Source organism: Harpia harpyja, chromosome Z, assembly GCF_026419915.1.
Source record: "Harpia harpyja isolate bHarHar1 chromosome Z, bHarHar1 primary haplotype, whole genome shotgun sequence".
Classification (NCBI taxonomy): domain Eukaryota; kingdom Metazoa; phylum Chordata; class Aves; order Accipitriformes; family Accipitridae; genus Harpia; species Harpia harpyja.
This window is the reverse complement of record NC_068969.1, coordinates 26945438-26968847: the sequence shown is the minus strand read 5'-3', so window position 1 is coordinate 26968847 and position 23410 is coordinate 26945438. Positions and strand designations below refer to the sequence as shown.

The following is a 23410-nucleotide window of genomic DNA, read 5'->3' as shown; positions in this document are numbered from 1 at the left end:
TCCAGGCTTAAAAAATTTGACTATAAGCAGACTGCCCCAACTCCATACTTACTTAATGCAGTTGCAATTTAAGAACACAAATGGTACTGGGCAAGGATCAGGAAAGAGTAGATCTTCAAACCAAGCGCTAGGTAGCAGTGTTTCTATGTGTTGTCTTGTGTGCAGGGCAGGGTTACTATGGGTCGCACGAAGGATAAAGTCTATGAGAGAAGTGACCGTGGCTTATCTTCCCTGGCTGGTTAGCACCCTTTTCCATGGGACAGCTCAGAAGTGGGATCCTCAGCCTTTTGTTGCCTTGTCTCAACACTGTGTTGCTACTAAACCAGGACGTTGCCACGCTTCAGTTGCTGCCTTCTCTGAAAACATGCAGCTGGGACTCTTAGTCAGGTTTGACCAACCTCTACAGCAGAATTTTAAAAATGACTGCTGGTGTCTCAGTTGATTTTCTTGGTGGACTACAACAATCATTTCCAGCTAAAGGGAATGGGAATGTCTCTAACAATGTTAACGGGAATACTGCTGAAAGACTAATAGAGCTAGACTTTGGGTAATTACTTTGAGCAAAGGATAGCAATATTGCAAAATACTGCTTTGTGGGTTTGAGGCATATTTCTATTCCAAAGACCTTGTAGTACCTCAGGTGATCAAGTTTGGCCAGTTCTTAGCTGTTTGCAGTGGGGGGGTGGGGAAGAACACAGGTTTTTGCATAGGAAAGTAAACTAATATGAAGGCAACAGCTCTTGGTAGTTCCGAACTGACAGCTGGAAAAGGCAGGAGGCTCCAGGAACAGCTCTGAGAAATAAACATCACATCAGTCAGGCTGTGATAGTCCAGTTGTTAGGTTTTTTTCTCCTCATAGAAACTAATGCCATCAAATTTCTAACAACTAGAGAGACAGCTTTCCCCTCATTTATTATGCACTGTGTAGTGAGGGTGTGAGAGAAAGCCACAAGTACTGACAAGCCTAAATAGCATTTTTGCAGCATCAGGACAGGTAAACTGTATATAGCATATTATTTTAGACAGGGTACAGACTGTTTACCACTGACTGCTCAGGCAGTCTGCATCAAACAGGGCTGTTGTATGGATAAGAGGTTCAGACTCAAATTTTGAATCTTAGCTCATTTTCTGGAAAAACTTGATGGAAAAGCTGAGTCTGATGCACAAGCTTGAGAACTGCAGCAGCTGAGTGTTACCCCCTTGATAGCAAAGCCAGGGCAATAAAGTGTGCTCATTTCCTCAGCTGCTTAGCTTGTATTCCTTTACCCCAACTCAAATCCACCTTCTGATTTAAACCCAGATGTCATGCTGCTCCTGCATATGTTGAGGCCTCATTTACAGGAAACACAACAGCAGATAACCGACATGCACAATGTGCCCCAAGTATGCAGTGCCCCATGTCCCCCGTTGGTCCTGCATGATACTGTGACATTCATCTGTACCTCAGGTAATGCTGAAACAGAATTTGGCTTTGTGCAGGTGCTGTTTTCAGTGTGCCTAATAGTAACTGGCTTCACTAAGAGCCCAGACCTTTGCAAGTGGAAGTGTAACAGGGCAGAATGTCACTCTTGGTATAGGCAACCCACAACCCTCTACCACCAACACAGCTATCCATGGCAGAGCAGGCAGGATAGTTTTCAGTTTCAGGCTGTTCCCCAGGGGCAGATAGTTGCCTGCTCACCACTGCAAGACTCCTTCAGCAAAATTTTACAGGAACAGCAATCCTGCCTTCAAAGGTTTGCTGTGTGACCAGAAGGAGCTCTCTACCCCAGAGGTACTGTCTCAGGCAATGGAATGGTTAATTCCACTGTGTTTGTAATTATCATACTACATCCAACGTATGTCCTGCTTTCTAGGCTTCATGAGTGAGCTGCTGCTTCTCACAAGCATGCTTGATGGTAAGGACAGTAGCAAAGAAACCTATGAAGGGAAGGAGACTTTTGTAGAGAGGTTGTTTACCTCTAAGCACTGGGGTTTTTTCCCTCTTAGTTGTAGGGAGTAGGCAAGAACCAGTGAGCATTACAGAACAGAGCTCAGTGTAAGATAAATACATTAAAATAGATTTTAATTCACTGAATTATTAAATGTTTAATTTATTATGCAAGCAAGAGAAACTGTCCACAAATAGTAAGTTACTGTACGGCTGTAAGTACAATATTTTCAGAGCAGTTCCGATACTTTCAATACTGTATTAAAAGGCTACAATTTTTACTATGAAATCTTAGGTATTTCAAAATACTCTACATGCAGAATTTGTTCTTGTATTAAAAACCTTATACTTAACTGAAGATACTTAGTGCTTAAGAAAATGCACCTTTGACTAAGATCATGAATGAGAAGTTTCTTCTTCCTGCAGGACAAAAATATTATGGGCTGTTGACTTTTTACTCCAACTTTTAGAATTGTGTAAACTAGATTTTTTTAAAAGCTTTCATTTGGCAAGTATATTTCTTTTTTCTTTTTTCTGAGTTCACATTTTGTAGAGCAACAGACCCATGTTTTACAGTATCGGGACCTCCTCCACATCAGTGTTACTCAAATTAAAAAAAAAAAAAAGAAAAAAACCCACCACCAAACACCACCACCACCACCACCCCCCCCCCGCCAAAATCAACCAACCCCCCCCCTCCCTCCCCTCCCAACCCCAGAAAAACCTGATGTTTACATTCTAATTCTGGTAGTAGGCAAACTGTCCTTACCAAGACTCCAAGAGTGCAAACAAACATGTGTGTCTGTCTGTATCACTGTGCTTTTCTTCCTATCCCCAATAGTTCTGTTTGGACATTACATTTTTCCCTGAACTACCCATGTTTGACAAGTGGACTGATGCCCCATGGCTGTATATATACTGAAATACACACACACACTCCTCATACAGAGAAAGTACATATATGTGAATGTCATTGTATAATTCCACTAATAGACCCCCTCCCCACAAATGTCTAACAGTGCTGCAGTGATTTAAAGACTGACCTCTAATGGAATACTCAGAAAATGCATTTACTCCCACAATACACAGCCACTGGACTATTACAAAAGGATTACTAGCTTCAAACACCAGTTTGGTTCCTGTAGACACTGCTATACATTTACATTCCTATAGAGATCTTAATTATGCAGTTTATCTGCTTCTGCTGGTCAGCCATGCTGTGAATGGAGGAATTCTTTTATTACAGAAGTTAATGGATATGAAACCATGCATTTAAAAAACATATTGCATGCTTTACAATAAAATGGAGAGCTCTATTTTCAGTAGAAATACTGTAAAATTTACCAAGTGATGTAACACTTGAGTGGTCAAAAGTAAACCAATTTAAAGAAACCTCTGGTATAAGCCACTACCATACTTTGCTGTTAGTGCAGTCTTTCATCTACCATTTTAAACATTTTCTTGTATTTGTTCAGACAGTTTTATATAGTTATGGAAGGTTAAGAATTAATCTTTTGAAATGTAACAGTAAGATAAACCTTTTTTTTTTTTTAATATCTAGAAATAATCCAAAGCTCACCAACAAATTACTTCATAGTTCAATAAGGCAAGGTAATACCATTCAGAAAGACAACCGAAAATCACTCTTTCCACCAAGATGCAACTGCAAGGCGTATCAGTTACAAACTATTGAATAGTGTTTCAGTAAGCGTTACGTGAACTTCATAGGTAAAATAGATTAACTTTCATTGAAAATTTCCAAGTATTGCTGAAAAGGAGTAATCAAATGATCAAAATCTAGGATTACCTACTTATTCTAATTCAAAATTATTACAAATGTAATCAGAAGAACTAAGTAACATTTCTACAGCATATATGGACAGAATCCATCTTAATACACATCTGCCAGACTTGCTACAAAAACATCAATGTTGTCATCAAACCGCTTAACCAGGTCAACTTTTAGCATCAGTCCTACACTCCTGCTCAGTGGCCCTGGTCTCCAGGGCTGGGCAGGGCTGGTCAACCCACTGCTCTTGGTGCTGTGCATTGCAGGTAGTATCTAGATGGGATGACATGTCACTTTGGAGTAACAGTTTTTTTATACAGGAAAGTTAGTGTCCAATGCTTCAGAACAATACTCTTGTAAAAAACAGCGTATCATGAGGTAGAATTAAAAAAGTAACACTCAGTGCACATTAACAGGCATAGAATTAAAGTCATAAGCAATCTACCAGTTCAAGGAATTTCTGACGGGAAAAAACAAAACCAGCCATGAAAACAAACAGAACTGCTTTGATTTCATGGGTGGTTCTTCGCCGCCAAAACCAACACAGTTCAAGCCTATGAGAACAGTAAGATTTCTTCTAAGATGTTACCTGTAGTCCCTTTAATGACATTTAGTAAAACATTAAGATGAGAAAACAGCAGCCTAGAAGCAGGGAGAGTGAGAGCTTAGGGAAAAAGCCATTATGATCCAGTACAGGGACAGGGGAGAACCTGTTTCTTTATTACTAAAAGGCCACAATTTTTATGGAGGGGAGTGCAGAGAAATGCAAGTGTTCATACAGTCACACTGCATTCTGTTTCAAAATACTTGAGGAACAGGAAACTTAGCACTTCCATTAGACTAATGTCAAGAACACAGTATCCAGAAGTTTTGCCACATGCTGCTACTGGGTTTTTTTGTTCATTTCCCACCCCAACTCCCCAAACAGCTTGGCCAATTAAAAACTTGAAGCTCAGCTCTTCTTTTGCATAAAAACCTTGTATTCCACAATTGTCCTCAAGCTTTCTGCACACTTCATTTCTATTGCTTTAAGTCACAGCTGAGGGAAGTCCCCCGAACTCTTTCTAACAAACCAACAGATCCAAGCTGCCCCAGATGTAGGTTCAGGTTCACAGGCTGTTATATGCACGCAAAAGGAGCTGGGTGCCAAGGCAAGTGATGTATTTCCAACTAGTCTCAGATACATTTGCATGTTTTATTCATTCAGTCACTAGGCCCCATTTTTCATGGCTTGGCCAATTAACTTAAAGTGAAAAAATACATCTCTATGAATCTTGTTCCTTGCACATAGTTCCAAAAGCATTCAAAAGGTACAAGTGTTTGAACTTAAGAGTCAGTGTTTTAGAAAACAGGGCATCTTTCTTCATTTATGATTACATCAGTCTACCTTTGAGTTCAAGACAATAGTTTCAGCAACAATAGAATTGCTCACAAGATATGCTATGGAACATTTCAACCCATGAGTTGCTATTTGAGAAGACTATGGGTGTTTATTTGCTTTTTAAGTTAACTGAGTATATTTACTTAAATTACTATTCTTCCTCTAGCTGGGACGATATTCTACTGAGACACTATCACCAAATAATTCCATTAAAAAACCCATGAGAACACAAAGTTTAGGACTTTTACCAAACAGTAGGAAGCCTGTCAGCTGCGCATACTTAAACTACTTAAATGTAGTCCTTTAGCAGTCAGTTGCTAGACATGATGAAAACCCAATGCAGGAGTAAATAACTAGTCCTCAGAGTACCAAATAACCCAATATTGAAGGTTTGTATTACTAAAGAAATTCTCCAAAAGAGGAAATTTAAGATTTTTTTCTCATAATGCATAAGAGCCTTAAGTTTCAATGACTTCACCAACTCCCAGAGTATGCTACCCACACAAATTCAAAACTACAAGAGGATCATCAGGCTTAGTACTTCTGGCTATCTCATCTTCACAGATGTCTTCTTTTTCCCCACACACTTTGCAAAAGGCTTTGTAAGAGTCAGCTTTTAAAAAGCATGCTCTGTTGAGCTGGAGATAGTGAATCTGAACACCAAAATGTGACACTCCTTTTTAGGTAAAGCCTCCTGCTGAATTGAGTGTGATTGGTCAGCAAAACCTTAGTGAAATACCAAAAAAAAAAAATCTTGGAACATGTAAGTGATGAGAATATTATAAACTGATATGGACATATGAGACTGAAATAACTGCATTTACGAGGTTAGCTATATTAACTTGAGGTGCAAAACTTAGCATTCACGCTTAATATGTGATTTAATGGTGAACATTAACTTTTTTTACATCTTACAATCAGCCCAGTTAAATCCAAATAGATCTTACTGTACACAGGCATGCTTTTAATCCATTCCCAAACTGACAGTACATGTGAAGAAAGGCTTATCTGGTGATAGTACGGACACATCCTAGGTGAATTCCTCTCACGGCAATGGTGCAGGCGAGGTGTGGAAGAACAGTCAGGTGGGAAATAGCCTTAACATCAGCAGAAAATTCTGCCATTTTGTTTCAAACGTGGGATGAAGGTTTGTGTTACTAATGCAGAAAGCTCCCTACAACAGAAACCCTGGTGGCTGAGGAGTCAAAGTTGCCCAAGAAAGGCTGACACATCCCCATTGTACAAAACATCCAAACTGTTCGTCTGCAGTGGTTACAGGGCAGAGTCTTTAGCCATTCAACTCCTGCTTCCCTGCCCCAGTCTTTTCCTAGTAAATTCTCTGAGGAAAAAATGCAGCTACATCTCCATCCAGAACCTCTTCCTTCTGGCAATAAACACAATATATGCAATCACAGAAAAGAAAATGTTTTAACTGCAGCAAAACGTTACAGAACATCAACTCATTTTTCTAGCCAATCACAAGCAACCAAATTAATATATAAACAAAACCAAAACTTTCTTTTCTTTTTGTGACAGTAACTAATTCTGTTAGTTACACAGCAAAGCAGCTCATCATCTAATAATCACCGTCTAGTAGTTTCAGCAACAGAAACTGCCAAAGAAGCATACATGAGGAAGTCTAGCTCCTTTGGAACAAGGTGTCATACCTGGAGAGCTTGGGAGAGTTTTGGCTGGACTGCTACCCTTGCCCCCTCTATATTTGTTTCAAAGAGCCCACTTCAAGTTGCATTGAAGGAAATTATCAACAAGTAGCATGGTACAAACAAACCAGAACAATGACTCAATGGCACAGGATCAGCAGGAGCAGAGGTCTGAAAACACAGCACATGGAAGCGGACTTGTGGATGCAGTATGAGAATGCATACAGTGCTGGGCTGGGAACTTGTTCCACTGTTGTGTTCAGAGATCATAGTAACTATGATCTTATCTGGATTTAGATATTTCAGAAAGAACACACTTCAACTAAACTGAAGTAAAAACCACAAACATCTGAAGGTCCTGTTGATGCAATATGTGCCTAGAACTTTGGCTGATACAGAGAAACACGTCCACTAAGGCACCCCGAGGCAATCTGACAGTGTGTTGGAGAAAATTTGGTTGTCAGTACCACATCATTGTGAGAGTAGAGGGAACGGATTTCTTTCAGGGGACTGGCTTCTTTGGGCAAACAGTCAACAAGTTCGCTGCAGTGTGCATCAAACCCCAACAAGCGGATCCCAAAGCCATGCGGGGATGAAATCATCCGGCCATCAGGACTGAAACAAAGTTCTTTGATGTAACCCCGGCCCACATTAGCTTCTTCAATGCAATGAGTCAATCTCAGGGAACAACGAGGCGAGACAGGGCGCACAGGGGCTCCTTCCTGGAATTCATAGACACAAGTCCACTAAAGGGAGAGGCAGAGAAAGGAACATTGAAAGAAAAGTAAAGCACTGCAAAGACAAATGCTATTGCTTGTCTACTCTTTGATAAGCACGTACTACAAAACTGAAAACAGGCCGGTTCCTTGGCATCTCCTCCGCTTTGAACTATCTAAGCAGAACAGCTGTCTATTATCAAAGCCGCTTTTTTAATTAAATGAATGCTAGATATAATCTTTTAAATCTAGTTTTTATCTGGAAAGAGCAAAGGCTAATCCTTTGGCCAGACATCTGCTCTAATTTAGTAACCATTTTAATGAAATCTACAATAAAGCAGAACTCAGCCTACTATAATTTACAATTGACCATTGGCATTTTGTGCCCTTAACTTCAAAAGGAAAGAAATCTTCAAACAAGAGGGAAATGGATTTTTGAAGGAATGTTATGAACAGCTGTATAGCCAGCTTGTTTCTTGTGAGACAGCCAGGGATTTTATGTGTAATCTAATTATCTAATCTCAAACCAAAACAGCTCTATGAAAAAGTTTGTATCATGTTGAAAGATTCAGTTTCAGCCACAAGGCAAAAGAAGTGTTCTTAGTTCTGTTCCATGTATTCTACTGAAATAAACACAAAGGGAACAATAATAATGAATATTAATAGAAGAGAGTAAGGCAGACACTAGGACTATGGGAAATTATAACTAGGTCAATCATCAGTATCAACTAACCCAATATAATACTTGCATTTTCAAAAAATTCTGTGTTGTATAGCGGTTTCATTTTAAGTTTACAGAACGACCATTAAAATTTATAACAGATCTGCTAAGCTTCCATTCAGTCCTCTACACATCTGTAAGAGGCTACCATTACAAAGTGTAGTTTTCTTAAAAAAAAAAAAACAACCCACAAACAACCAAATAAATAAAAATCAAAAAGCCGCAAACACCAAAAAAACCCCAAAACCAAACCAACGCCAATTTACATCAACTATCAAACTAAACTGTTTATTAGTGGTCAAGTATTCAAAGAATTCTTTGTGGGTTTGGAAAACAAATATAAAACATCTGTGTCTTCAAAACTGAGTGGTCTGCACAACTGTCACAGCACTAATTTTGAAATAATCTTAGGAAAAAACGGTGTTTGCAAGAAGACCATCTGGTGGAATCCAGGTGTTCTGAAGGCTCTGGCTGGGCTTTAAGTTACAGATGAACTTGAATTAACCTGGAAGTTACTTCAAAAGCAGGTGCTCCCAAACACAACCTGCAGGCTCTTGCTTTTTCTATACAGTCCATGAAGAAGTTTTTTCATTTTTTCTGAGTGCATTACAGACTGCTTGTTTGTCTTAAAACAGGGTCCCAGTGCAATATAGCAGCTGTTATGTGACACTTCACAAACAGAATCTGGGTAAACAATGCAACACTGACCTTAAAGCCTGCCATTACTTCTTTAAAGCAGTATTTAGGGGAGTGAAATCTGCAAGCTGCAGATGAGCCATAGCTGTTCTTATAACTTTGTACTTTAAGTAAAAGCTTGAAATGGATTCTGCCAGGAAGATCACTGATACCCCCTTTATATTTAAGTTGCAGAGTTTTAGGATGAGAGTTGAGACCAAGGCACTTGAACGTTACTTAAACATCACTGGAGTTCATCATATTCAGACCTATGGTGTAGCAGTTTTAAGTAGATGCAAAAATATGCCATGAGGTTTTTTCACAGCGGTGTAGGAGCAGCCTCTGGAAAGCATTCATCAGCACAGCGGGAACACTTCATCCTTGAAGCACCAACGGAGGTAGCAAACATTCCGAAGGCACTTGAGAAATTCAGAGGAGCTTCTCTGCTCAACTTAAACCACGTTCACCAGTACACAACTCTAATCCTCTGTCTTTTCTGAGTTCACACCTCCTATATTCTTGCAGGTACATATTTTTAAGTCTTACATTTGGCAGCACAACTACTGTTTGAAAACTTTTAACAGAGCCGTGAACTGTAAAACATATTCTATGAAAGAGCCAAGCAACAGGAGTAATGAATGAGGGACAAAGTCATATGAGGTCATTAGAAAACAAAAAAGAAAAAATAATTTCATTATCTTGGTGTAAAATCAATGCATTTGTAAGCAGAAATGAATAATATATTCAAACACAAATTTACCCCAAACCAAGGAAATTTCAGTATAGTTGTATGATCGATATATCTTACTCAACATATTCTTTAAAAGATGTATTTGTTTTACCTCCTGGTCATCTGTATTACTTGAGCACCGAAGAAGCGTAGCCCACCCTTTTGGATGTAGCTGTAGTGATGTAATGCAATTGCCTCGATCTCTTTCTCCAGGAACCTCTGGTGTTAAGACCTCCAAACTATTTCTAGGTGAACCACCTAGAAGGGGAAGTCAACTGTAAGTCTCGAAGTCTGTACATTGATCTTCACCTCTCTCATCAGTCTACTGCTGAAACTAGGTCAAACATGTGACACTTGCATTTGACTGCTAGAAAAGACCACACCTTTATGATAGGATAAATCAAAAGAGAGGTTACACAAACAACTGAAGCTAATACCAATGGGCTCGGTCCTGATTTCAAATAGCTTCTTTTTTGAAATTTGCCTTCCAACACCTCTATTAAATCACCTCATATTGTGAACTAAGGCAGAGTTAACTTTCCACACATACACTCTTCATTATCATTAAAACAAAATCTAAAGAGTGGGGGTTTTTTTGTAAGGACTACTGGTTCTCAAACCTGTGTGATGTGCTTTCCAAATTCTTTCCAAAGTCTGCTCAGCTGTATGCAGCTTGCCTCCCTTCTCCCCCTCACCCCTAGAAAGCTTTTCACTGGTAAATCATGCCCTGGAATCCAGATAAGCCTCCTCCTTTCATAAGTATGTTTGAGATTCTCACAACCATGAGTAGTTAAAACTTAACATAATTGCATATGATTCACAAAGTATTTACCAATTTGCCAAAATCACGCTGACTCTCTGAATGTGTATCCTAGATTCAGAGGAAGCCTGCTAATCACAGCATCATCAGTTTTCACAGCTCGGTAGTTAGGCAGGACTTGGTTTGTAATCAGAACTTCACAAAACACTCTGTCCACATTTAAGACCTGTTGGCATACTCTTTTTCCATGCTATTGACTCTTCATGGAGAAACTGCAGATACATATACCCATCATTAAGAAAAACAAAAGCAAAACGTAGCTATGTTCTGCTCTGGCTTTTTCTTTTTTCCCCTAAAGGTCATTCACACCATCTTCATTCAAGGAAAAAGCACAAGGGGGCACCTCTACATAACAACAATAATGTACTAATATAAAATAAAGATCTTGTTGCTGTTATCAGATTTCTTGGAGAAAAACTGATTAGATCCCCAGACTTTGCTGTGCGCAATGATATTTTATTGGTTTAATGGAAGTCATAGCAACACTATTCTTTTAAAAGTCACAAAGACAAAACCACAGTTTTTCACTATTATACTCTAGCCTCTTCTGGATACAATGAGTCAAAGTCCATGATTTTTTATTTTTTAAAATCTTTTCCTACCTTCTCGCTGGGAGGACCGTGACATATGTTTCTCAGACAGTGGGCCTGAATCATTCTGGTGACACGGTGAACCGACAGCTCGAGGACCAGACGAACCTGATGACGTTATGTCTGCAAACGGCATCAGCCATGTGAATGTAACAGCTAAGCACAGCCCACTTAAAACGCATGTCCCTCACAACCCTCCTTAGAAATGTTAAGTAAAGGGTAACGCATCTTGTTAAGAAAACACTTTTCAAAGCTCAGTTTATAGTCTAAAAGTACCATTCTCTTTGTGCCTCATACAAGTAAACTGCCAGCACAACAAACTCGACTGGGAACAAGAGGCAAGCTGCATTTCTTCCTTCTTATGCACCTGTCACTACTAGAAGTTAGGGTATGAATTTTTCCCCAGGTCACTACCTTTGTATGCTGACACCCCAAATGGCAGAGTTTGTCAGTATTCTGGTCTGTTACTGCCACAAAGCAGGAGGAAGCAAGCAGTGAAATTTCAGAGCATGCAATTCTTCCAGGTCTGCTGTTGAGAGCGACCACACCACTACACATCAGTCATTAGTAGTTGCTGGAGCTCACACACAGTTGGCCCACTTAACAGGGGTTAAGTTTCTTTTATTACAGGACCAAGGACAGTAGATAAATAAAGCTAGAGACTGCCAGCTCAAGGTGCCAAAATTCCACAGGCTCCATCTATATCCTGTAGTGCTAAAGTCTTGATGCCAAAAATCACCCTACACACTTTACCTGAGCCAGAACATACCACTCAACAGTACAGAGGTGTGGGATCCCTGAACAACAGAGCAGCTACCGTGCTGAGGAGTTCCTCTGCAGAATCCTTCCTACTCCACCTCTGCCTTCTTTTGGTAGCTAAGACTATCCCATGAAACACCTCTAACACAGAGGCTACCACAGACTTTTCCACAAGCATTCACCTGAACTTGATGTAGTCCTCCTAGCTCTTAAAATTGGGTAGCTGCCAACCTCTAAAGATTTGTTTAGGTCAAGGTCATGCAAAATCAGAAGATATCCAGAGGAGGTCGAGATCAACATTTTGGAACAGTCTGGTGTCAGCCTCATTCGCATAAGAAAACGGGTATGAAAAAACTTCTTGTGAGGACATCCCTCTTCTGTGCACCTGGACAGCAAAAAAAGCAGAAGAAATGGCTGCAATTAGCTTCAACTCAAGCCCCTAATAATGTCCAGAAGGGTCCATGATGTGCTAAGCATCCTTGTTCATACTAAAACTTTTTTTTGAGCACTGTCTTTATCCTACTTAAATTAGATTTTAATGAAATGGCAGAAGTCACATTTTCATCCTACCACAACAACAAAGACCAAACTTTTTCAAAAAGTAAGAACTACATTTTGGCATATCAACAAGAAAAGTTCTTTTTTTAGCTACTGGACTATTACCATATAAAGGTGATGCAAGTTCTTGATAGGGGCTACAAACTAATCACAGTATTTAAGAATGCATTATAGCACCATACAAGGAAGCAGGTTTTCCTTTACAGAAGAACCCTATCTTTGTGTGTTCTAGAAACAACAGCACGAACACAGCCACGTACCTGTTTGTGTCCCAGATGATCACATTTCCATCAAACCCTGATGTTACTAGTAATCTCGTATTGGTATCATACTCGATGTTCTTAACCCAGCTGGTGTGACCATGTAAAGTGCACACTTTCGTGTTCAGCTTTCTCAAATCCCAAAGTGCTATTGTAGTGTCATCAGAACAAGTCGCAAACAGTCGATTATCTAGGAACCTGAAAATGGGAGAGAAATACTGTGGCTCTTTAATGCCTTCTTTAATTTAAATATTCTTACACAGGAATTTAATCTAACACAGAAATAAATAGAGTGGCCACACAAAAAAAATAACATACAGCAGAATATTTGCCAATAAAACAGTTCCATTAAAAACAGTACTGTTGGGACATGAACCAGTAGTACATCTGTAGTAGCAAACTAGTAAACCTGCAGAAGCATAGCAGAAGTTTTTCTGTGGGTGGGGTTTTTTCTTTGTTTTGTTTTTTTTTAAATTAATCATGTGAAGGTCACACAACCACCAAACCACCAGTGGAACAAATGCTCACACAGAATCCATGTGGTAACTAAATCAGTTACCCATCTGGACAATAGGCAGCTTTAAACTTACCAAGTCTTTATAAGAGACAAACATCTCAGGACTGGTCAGCTTTTACACCCCTGGCAAGATATTCCCATTGACTGGTTTGGCAGACCCTGCAACAGAAGTCTGCTAGCCTAGATTGTTTGTAATTTATGCCTTTCATCTTCCCCATTTTGCCAGATCCTTTCACTACTACAGATAGGCAGCACCAGAAGACACAGCAATTCTATATTCATTTCAGACTACAAAAGATCCTATCACCTTGTAATTAATTAAACCCATGCTCTTCTTTACTTTCTTCATTTCTACCCACATATCCACCCTCGTTCTTCCCCTACTATTCTGTAAATCTTCCTTTCTTCCCCACCACAGACATAAGCTCCTTGCATTCAAAGGAGGTTTTTAAAATAAGGTCACCTTTTGTTATTCCTACTGGAAGGCCCCTACTGCTTTTAAACCTTGCTGCTCTGTACAGCGCATATCCTGCTAGTTTAGCCGAAACACACAGTGTCCAAGCCTCCTTTATCCAACACCTGAACACCTCCTCCATTGCAAGGCCCGACGCTGCTCTGTACCACATGTGGTTGCTCAGCATCCAATGTAGACCGAAAGCTCTCACCAGATCTTGACCCCGCTGGCACAGGCAGAACACGGCGCTCGTTGCAAAACCTGCAATAGGAGTCCATCAACGGGGACCTGCTTTTAGAAATGTCCTGCCTAGGACAGTGGTAGAACCACCCCTGCTGGAAACCCAGCGCCAGGTTTATCAGGGTGCTGGTGAGGCAAGCCGAAGCCCTGCTCTTACCAGAAGGCTGTTACAGATTATGGATGTCCTGAGGGCCTTTCCACAACCAGACCTCCTGCCACGCCGTGATATGGCCACAGTTCTGCACGATGCCTGATGCACACCACATCTGCCCTGAGCACACTGAAAAGCTGGCCCCGTGGTTTTACATGGGACATACAACGGTGCTTTTCTGAGAGATTTAACCTAGTGGATTAACTGTCTGATATATGGCTTGCTTTACTAACCACATGGCTTACACTACACACAGTATTGCTATCTTGGAAACATGTACTAGATTTAAATCTGAAGACCGCCACTGTTTGCACATTTCCCTAGACCCTTAATTTCTTTCCACCTTTGCTTATCTTTTGCTTCAGAATGTGTCTAGCTCCACAATGGCCCAGGAGCACTGCTGACTGCAGCTGCAGAGCCAGGAGGAGCCATGCAGACCTCTTGCATCCAGGAAGGGTTTGTTCCACCTGGACAATCTCCACAGTCTCCATCAAAAAGCAGGGAGCTTTTGCTCCCACGTTTCTGCCTCTCCTTTCCCCACAGTACAGTTCAGGTGTCTGAAGCAGGCACATGAAGTTGGGCTTTTCAAATGTACAAAAGCAGGTATACGTTATCAAAGTACAAGTGCAGCGCACCATTCAGGATGAGAATTTCATCTTTGGAAGTAGCAGCTGCAGAAGTGGCACAGGCTACCCAAATTTATGGACTCCTTCCATACAGGTGTGCATCTGAGATTTGAGTCGTTTGAGTTTGAATCACAACATAACATGAAATTCTGTTTAACTCAAACTACTGCAAGAAGAGCAAGCCTACTGCTCTGTATTTCACAAGGTATTTACAGACTTGCAGTTCTACAGCACACTTCTACGCAGCAGTGAATTTATATCACATGCATAGCACTCCATACGCACTGCGTATGTTCTGCACTTAGCAGGTCTTGAGTTCTCGCTTTCTTAACAGATGACAGGCTCATCACTAATGTCATATTGGGAGAAGATGAGAAAGTGGAAAAGAATAGGGGTCATACTAGTTGGATTACTACACTGATCAGGTTAAGTACTTAGCCTGTTCAGGTAGTAATTCTTTACCATGATAATCTCTGGTCTTCAGCCAAAATTCAATGTCTATATCACTCCTGCCTGAGGTAGCAGGAGGCAGCTTGACCACCTTCAAGTGATTACAGAAGGAAAGAATATCTGATGTAAAAACACTCCATCAGACAGAAGGGGATAGAAGGGCTAGAATCAGCACTAAAAAGGCATAGCTAGGTAATAAATTGAATAAATTGAGTCTGCAATTTATGCATGCCCTTACTTTTAGAAGGGCAAAGCATACTGTTTTATCTTTGGAATTCATGCCTGATGAAGGTATTTGGAAAAAAAAGCCCTACCTGACATAAAAGGAAAAACAAAATCTACCCAAAAAAACCCAGAAGCAGTTGCACGTGAATACTAAGGCGAGAACAATCTACACAGAGATGTATGTTAAGTTACACCTACAAACAGCATTTTATCTTATAGACTTAGAACCAGGCTATATCATGTAAAAACAGCAACAAGTCCAATGAAAAATAACCAATTACAATGGGAGGAATCCAACATTTCAGATTTTCAGGGCAAAACTAAAACAGAGTGTACCTCTTGCCTGTATAAATCCATCATCTGCCTTTATCTTAGATGCTACAGGTGACCCTGCTTCACCCACTACAAACAGGTTTCAGAAGAAATAGACAGTGAGCTACAATTGGTATTCAACAGCTTTCATATAGGGAACGACCAAGTAGACTAGGATTCACTTGAAAAAACACTAACTGAAGGTGTGTATGACTCAGGCATATAAAACTGACTGACATGGAGAAAGTAAATAGAAATTAATTGTTCCTTGTCTTCTTATTTAAGAAAACAAAAAAAACTAGAGGGCCTCAAACTAAGCAAGTTTTAAAAACACTATTAAACACTCCTTGAAACACATTTGTGCCATGGAGCTCTGCCATGGGAGAGTTTTAAGTAAGCTCAAAACCTGACCAAATTCAGGTGGAAAAAAATGTCTGCTTCAGATGATTCCACACAAATCCCCAGCAACTGGGAGACTACTGGAAGAGGACCTGGTGCTTCCCTGTTCATACACACCTTTGAGGCATCTGCTATAGGGCACAGCAGTAGTGGTATTTGGTTTTGGTGCTTATTACAAGGAATTTCTGTAGTACTATGGTGCCTGGAGTCCTGCTTATTAAGCAGAAACAATACACCAGGTAGTGCTGTACTAACCATGTGTTACAGAACATACTTAAGTTCCTTGTAACTAAGTCTGTAACAACAAACAAATGGGGACATGCAGGAAAACACAGTAGAAGATGCCAATATCCTACAAAGACAAAATAAAGCTTTAAGAAGCATTTCAAAGGAAAGCAGAAAATTTACTACACATTGCTAGGAAGGACCTTAGTCTGGTGATTAACAGCAGACCTGAGAGTTACCTGCTTGGAGACAGTACTGGTATTTTTATGTAGATCAAACCACACAGAGAAAAGACATTTAAGGACCAGGAACAGACTTACAAAGCCTCACAGACAGCCAAAGTCTAAAGAAAGGAGATCCTTTGAATAAGAGAAGAGAGTGGCAGGAAGTTTCAAGGCTGTTCTCAAACAAGGAATGAGATAAATTTTCAAGACCAGCACAGCTGACCGCAACAGAGACAGCCAACCAGTCAATGAGCCTGCAACAGAACGCTCTTTGTAAAATGTGACCCACACTAATTCACCTGAAACCCTAGCAAGAGCAGCTTGAATGTAAGGATCAGATACTGAATTAGGGATGTGTAAAAATCAAAATAAATCCAGTTTGCTTTTGCCTTATGAGATCTTAATAACACGGCTTTACTTCTCACCTAGCTTTATCTAAAAACTAAGCATGTTTAAAGGACAACCACGAGCATGTGAGACGTGAAAAGCTGTATTTCCTTACAGAAAAGGAAGTATCTCAACATCTCCTCTTCTATTTGTGTCAGTTAGCCCCAGCTTTTACTGTGGCTTTTCTGAAAGACCCAACTGATGTAGAACTTCAGTCTAAAAAGGACAGGCAGCTTGTGAAAAACATCCATTTATCTGATGAACGTGTAAAGACATTGGCACCCCACATTTTATTTAGCTCTTTTGAGGGGCAATGCTCAAATTGCTTCTACAGTTTTCTTGGGTGTTTCTGGTTTGGGTTTAGTTTTGGGTTTGGTTTTTTTTTTCCTGCTTTGAGAATCTGAGTGAAGGGAGGCTGCAATATTGTCCACAGGACTAAGAAGGGTCTTGAGTTCACGTGTCAGTCTATCCTTAGACCCAAACCAGCTAAAAATAATGTAATTTAAAAGGGAAAGCATCCTGAGAAACAGGCAAAGGATTTAAACCATAAAGACTGAGTTTAATGTGAATTGCACAAGCCATTTCACTTTCCTAGCTCTTCTATATCATACCTGTATTTAAAGGAGCCAAACTTTGTTTGGAAATTTCTATGCAACTGTATTGGGTTTGTCTGGCAAGGTTTTGCTAGCGGGGGGGCGGAGGGTTGAGTTACAGGGGTGGCTTCTGTGAGAAGCTGCTAGAAGCTTCCTCTGTGTCCAACAGAGCCGATGCAACTGGCTCTAAGACAGACCCACTGCTGGCCAAGGCCGAGCCCATCAGCGATGGGGGTAGCGCCTCTCTGATAACATATTTAAGAAGGGAAAAAAAAGTTGCTGGGGCACAGAAACTGCAGCTGGAGAGACAAGTGAGAACATGTAAGAGAAACAGCCCCGCAGACCCCCAGGTCAGTGAAGAAGGAGGGGGAGGAGATGCTCCAGGTGCCGGAGCAGAGATTCCCCTGTAGCCCGTGGGGAAGACCATGGTGAGGCAGGTTGTCCCCCTGCAGCCCAGGGAGGTCCACAGTGGAGCAGATCTCCACCCGCAGCCCGGGGAGGACCCCACGCCAGAGCAGGGGGATGCCCAAAGGAGGCTGTGACCCCGTGGGAAGCCCATGCTGGAGCAGGCTCCTGGCAGGACCTGCAGATCTGTGGAGAGAGGAGCCCATGCTGGAGCAGGTTTTCTGGCAGGACTTGTGACCCCGCAGGGGACCCACACTGGAGCAGTCTGTGCCTGAAGGACTGCATGCCATGGAAGGGACCCACACTGGAGCAGGTCGTGAAGAACTGCAGCCCATGGGAAGGACCCACATTGGAGAAGTTCGTGGAGGACTGTCTCCCGTGGGAGGGACCCCACACTGGAGCAGGGGAAGGGTGTGATGAGTCCTGCCCCTGAGGAGGAAGGAGCAGCAGAGACAACGTGTGATGAACTGATCGTAAGCCCTATTCCCCATGCCCCTGTGGGGGGTAGGTAAAGAATCTGGGAGTGAAGTTGTGCCTGGTGAAGAAGGGAGGGGTGGAGGGAAGGTGTTTTGAGATTTGGTTTTATTTCTCATTACCCTACTCTGGTTGACTGGCAATAAATTAAGTTAATTTTCCCCAAGTCGAGTCTGTTTTGCCGGTGACGGTAATTGGCTGAATGATCTCTCCCTGTCCTTATCTCGACCCACAAGTCCTTTGCTATATTTTCTCTCCCCCGTCCAGCTGAGGAAGGGAGTGATAGAGCAGCTTTGGTGTGCACCTGGCATCCAGCCAGGGTCAACTCACCACAGCAACTATGGCAATTACTCTTACAAATTCAAAATACCAGCCATATCCATAAAAACATTTGAGCTTGCTACAGTCTTGGCCTTGCACTTCAAACATACATCACACACTACTTGTTACACTCTGATTTATCGCGTTCATTCAGGGCATTCCAAAGGCCAGTTAAAACAGGTGATAATACCTTAACACTCTTCCCCTCCCATAAACTGCAGCTCCTCCATCAACAAAACCACCTGCCAGCATTATATACCACCACCACTTTCAGATTCCTCCTCTTCCCCTTTCCTGCCTTTCCCCACCTCCCAGTACCAAAGAGAAGGAAAATGGCACAAAGCAAAGAGCAGCCTAAATGGCACAAAGCAAAGAGCAGCCTAAATGGCTTCACAAAACCCACTCTCTCCAAGAAAGTGCATAACACAATCTTATCATGCTGTCATAAGAAAAGCATCTATGGTAAGACAAAATATTCCTTCTGACCTACCTGATATTATTTACACAGTCTTCATGAGCTTCAGAGAGAGTTTTGATGTGCTTTGAAGATATCGGGTCAAAAAGCAGTACTTCGGTCTGTTCACAAGCAACAGTCAACACTGACCTGCAGGGGAGTAGAGCAAAGCAGAAACATTTGTATTCGGTAAAAGAAATACCTGTGCATATCCAGCTAACCTCCATTCCCTATCCTCACAAGAAACACAGCTTCACCATTACTTAGCTTGGCTTTCTGTTTACACTGCACAGAATCTGCAGCAGTGTTTATATTTTTTTATTGCCTTCTAGCAGATGCCTATTCTCAAGCACTAATACACAAAACACGTTGAAGAAAATAGCATGTTGTTTTATTCTGGAGAAGTTAACTTCTCTAACTTCTTTTTGAGAGACCATGACTCTTCTCCTGCCTGGCTGCTGGCATAATTAATGCACAGCTGGTGTATTTGCTGGACAAACCACATGATCTTTTAATTCACTTTTTTTTTTTTTAACATGCAAGGTGGTTGTTTTATAACAGCTATGCACCTCATAGATTCAATGATGGCATTATTTAAATCACCCAGTTAAGTGTATTTACATCAGTGGGTCTTTTTTAGAAGTTACTTGAGGGTGATTTGTCCCATCACTGCAGTGCAGTGCATGAACTCAGTGGTTCCTAGCTGGGAAAAAAGAAGAATCAAGCTCTGGCATGAAACCTGCTGCTTTGTTCATGTCAGGATTATTTGCTTAACGTTGCAGGAGAGAGGGAAAAAAAAAAAAAAAAGACAACAGTACCCAAGCGTAAGTGCAAAGGCATCTACTCTGAAATTTTACTGCAGATTTCCCATATGACTGTGCCCATGTCATGATATCCCTCTGTCCATTCACTGGCAACACTTCTTGAGGGGTTCTGAGACACTGTAGCTTGCTTTTCAGGGTGTGAGAAGACCAGCTGAAGAGCTCTGTAAAATGCAAGGGTCTGACAGAGGCTGTACTGAGAACGGAATCGCAGCCTGCACTGCGTGCTGGCAGCCTGCTCACATGTGTGAACCAGCCAGCCACAAGCTACCTTTAGATAACCTACACTCTGTCACTGCATTAACCCTCTTTAATGAGGACAACATATGGTAACAACCTGCCCCAATCTCCCTTCCTTATCAACGACAATATTCCCTTAAGACCTTTACAGATGTTACCCCAGCTACACCACCACTTCATAACAGGCAGCCAGTGCTGAAGTGCAACCACCAACTTCTTCAGAGTAAAGACATACTGTTTCCTCATCTCCTTCCATAACACTGACTTCAATGGCTATTTATTTTGGCACCAACTCAAAAGCAGCATAAAGATGACATTCAGACAGCATATTCGGTAGCAGAATTTTTAAACCAAATTCTAAAGGATAGCACCCTTCCCCAATAATCCAACTACTCAAGCAGCTCTGCTGACTGCCTGCATTTTTCTACATCAGAATAGCGTGCAGCCAGTAAATGCTAAAGGCAGAAATAAGACTGATTCAAAGGTTTATTTACAATACACAGTCTTTCTGCAACTGAGTCATTTTTTCACTAAAGCCTTACAATATAAAGTTTCAATTTAAAAGTTTTACTTTTTAAAAGAGCAAGGAGTCAGGGGATTGGTATCGGACATCACACGCTATTAACTACAAAGAAAAAGAGTTCTCTGACAAAAGGTATTGTTTTCTAAATGCAGTAGTGTTGTTATGGAAGTGATGGTCAAAGGCAGCAACAGCAAGGCACTGGCACCACGCTAAATTGGGCATTAGCAGAGACTTAGGCTGGTAACATGGCTAATTGTTATCCATGTTTTTTGAGATTAATTTCATAACAGACACTAAACCAGGCTACCATTACAACTCTTGATGCCTTGAACAAAGGCAGGAGAAGGAAAATTTTAGTGTATTGCTGTACTAACGAACTTTTGTTTGCTTGAAAACTTCAAAATTTTGGTATGTACTAATTAGATAAGAAAAACCTTCAGCTTTGTCAATGGTACGCACTAAAGGCGCCAACAGACAGGAGGCCTTGGGCCTGATGGGCCTTGGGCCCAGATGATAAGCTTTGAGTTCTGCTGAGTTTTTGTAATTAAAACTTGCCAAGGCCAGTTAACTAGGAGAAAGAGATAACCCGCCCTGCGCATGACCAAAGGGGGGACACTATGTAAATGATAATATGAATACGTATGACTGGAATAATATAAATTTCTGCTTGTTGTAGGTAACGGTGTGCACGATAGGTGGAGCAATCCCCCGTGCACCCAGCGCTGCAATGAAGAATGCCTGCTTTCTAAAACTCCGAAATCAAGTCTTAGAGAGTTTCTTTGACCAGGTTTTTCAGTAACACTCTGACAACACAGAAAAGTCTGGAGCAAGATTTAATATCTTACTGTATCACCTATTTCACTTGCCAAAACCAGAACAGCAAAGAGGACCCTGTGCCTCAGGAACCTTAAACACACCTGGCTGGAGATCTACAAAAGAAATTACTTTCCAGCAACAGTCACCTGAGAATGATTTTGATAGTTTGTGGCACTTAACTTTGTCCTCTTCAAAAAATGGGAGGAACAAATAAGGAGCTGAAACTTAGCTCTACAGCACAACCATGGCAAAATCATCATGAGTTCAGGTGTTCATGGAAACCAGAGCTCTGTTCTGATGAAAACTCACTGAAAACAGAAAAGCTGACTAGCTATCAAGGGTAACAAAGATTTCAATCCTGACTATCCAAACTGAAAACACTGTTGCAAACTGAAACCCTAGGTCACAAGGTCTTTCTGCCAAGAAAACTTCACCTACAAGCATACTGTAATATGCAAATACGCAGATATCTCTGAAATAAATTTACTCCTCTTTAAGCTGGTGTGCCAGGACTTCTTTTATGCTAAACGAGTCCAACTGCCACTTGCTTTTGTCTACACTGTTATACAAGTGTACCGCAGGACACCTCTAAACTCATTTGTCAGTGCAGACCCACAAAATTCATGGAACCCTAAATGAATAAGTAAAAGCATAGCATTTAAAACAGAAACTTAGCTCTCCAAAGACTCTGACACGGATGCTTGTGCTAGTTAAAGAAACGGCTCCACCACCCTCTTCTCAACCTTGTGCCTCACTTCATCGCCTCCCCTTCTCCTGCAGGAAAGGCTGCAAAAGGAGCCGGGAGCACCTCCAGGCAGCGGGAAGCGCACCCCATCCAGGGAAGCCCTCTCTGCCACCGCTCTCCCTCTCCACCCGTGCTCTTCCGTGCCTCCCGCCTGCAACGCAGCTGCTAGCCTGGAACGAAAGCCCAAGCAGACGGTTTCACGGCGCGGTACAGCCGGTAGCAGGCAGGAACCTCGGAGGGAACGGTGCAGTCTGGCTGAGGAGCATCCGAGCCCTGTCTCCCCCCGGGCTGAGTCCCGACCCTCCTCCGGCTGAGCTGCCCCAGACCTCACGGGGTGCCCCCCGCCATGGGCACACCAGGTCATCAGAAAAGCGTCGTGTCGTGGCCCCCAACCCCACGCAAAGAGCTGGGGGGGGGGGGGGGGGGGCTTACCACCCTCACCCAAGCCCCCGGGAGCGCCCGCCGGCTCCTGCAGACCGGGGCACCCCTCGCCCCAGCGCGGCCGAGCCAGGCGCTCCCGCAGCGGGCAGCAACCGGGGGACCTGGCGGGGGGGGATAAGGGGGGGTTGGGAGCCCTCCCGGCGCAGGCACAGCGGGCTCCCCTCTCCCCGCCGGTGCGGTGAGGCGGCATCGGCGGGCGCGGCCGGTAGCCGGCCCGCAGGGAGAGCGGGGTGGGGGCGGGGGTGGTGGCGGCGGGGGGGTAACCGGGGATCCGCGGTTGAGGCCCTACCCGTCGGGTGAGTACTCGAGGTTGAAGACGGCGCCGTGCGTGCGGGTACTGAGGTACACGGAGTCGGCGGGCTGGATGGAACCGTATAACCCGGTCATGGCGCGGAAGGTATCCCGCGCCGGGTCCACGGCGGCGCTGCGGCCCAGGCTGCGCCCGCGCAGCCACCCGAAGAGGCCTCCCCCCGGTACCGACCGCGGAGATGCGGACAGTAGCTCCAACTCCGGCTCCATACCGGCGGGTAAACCTATCCCCGGGCCGCCGGAGCCTATCCCCTCCGCCTGAGAAACCTCCCCGCTCATCGCCCGAGTACCGCTGCCATCGCCGGGCCGCCCCTCCGTATGCCCCTCCGCCGGCGACACCGCGCCTGCGCAGTCACCGCCCGCGCGCGTCACGGCGGGCCGGCCCACGTGACCGCCGCCGGTCCTCGGGCTCGCCGCCGCCGCGGCCCCCGGTACCGAGAGGCAAGGGATTGTGTGTGTGTGTATGGG

The 23410-nt window shown here is 42.8% G+C and overlaps 1 protein-coding gene across 1 annotated transcript; it reads right to left on the bottom strand.

Moving 5' to 3' along the window:
• Positions 1-2984: 2984 nt before the first annotated feature.
• Positions 2985-23261, bottom strand: DCAF10 (DDB1 and CUL4 associated factor 10). The gene is made up of 7 exons (XM_052777025.1): positions 22923-23261; positions 19084-19197; positions 12591-12788; positions 11955-12157; positions 11026-11136; positions 9716-9861; positions 2985-7507 (listed from the first exon to the last, which is right to left on the bottom strand). Exons 1-7 carry the CDS (start codon positions 23219-23221, stop codon positions 7139-7141), a joined length of 1440 nt encoding a protein of 479 aa, XP_052632985.1. The 5' UTR covers positions 23222-23261; the 3' UTR covers positions 2985-7138.
• Positions 23262-23410: the final 149 nt, after the last annotated feature.

Coding starts and splice junctions, on each gene's coding strand:
- DCAF10 (XM_052777025.1), bottom strand. CDS start 23,221: ATGAGCGGGGAGGTTTCTCAGGCGGAGGGGATAGGCTCCGGCGGCCCG. Junction 12,789..19,083: donor GACTGTGTAAATAATATCAG/GTAGGTCAGAAG, acceptor TCCCATTTTCAG/GTTCCTAGATAATCGACTGT. Junction 9,862..11,025: donor ACGGTCCTCCCAGCGAGAAG/GTAGGAAAAGAT, acceptor TTCCCCTTCTAG/GTGGTTCACCTAGAAATAGT.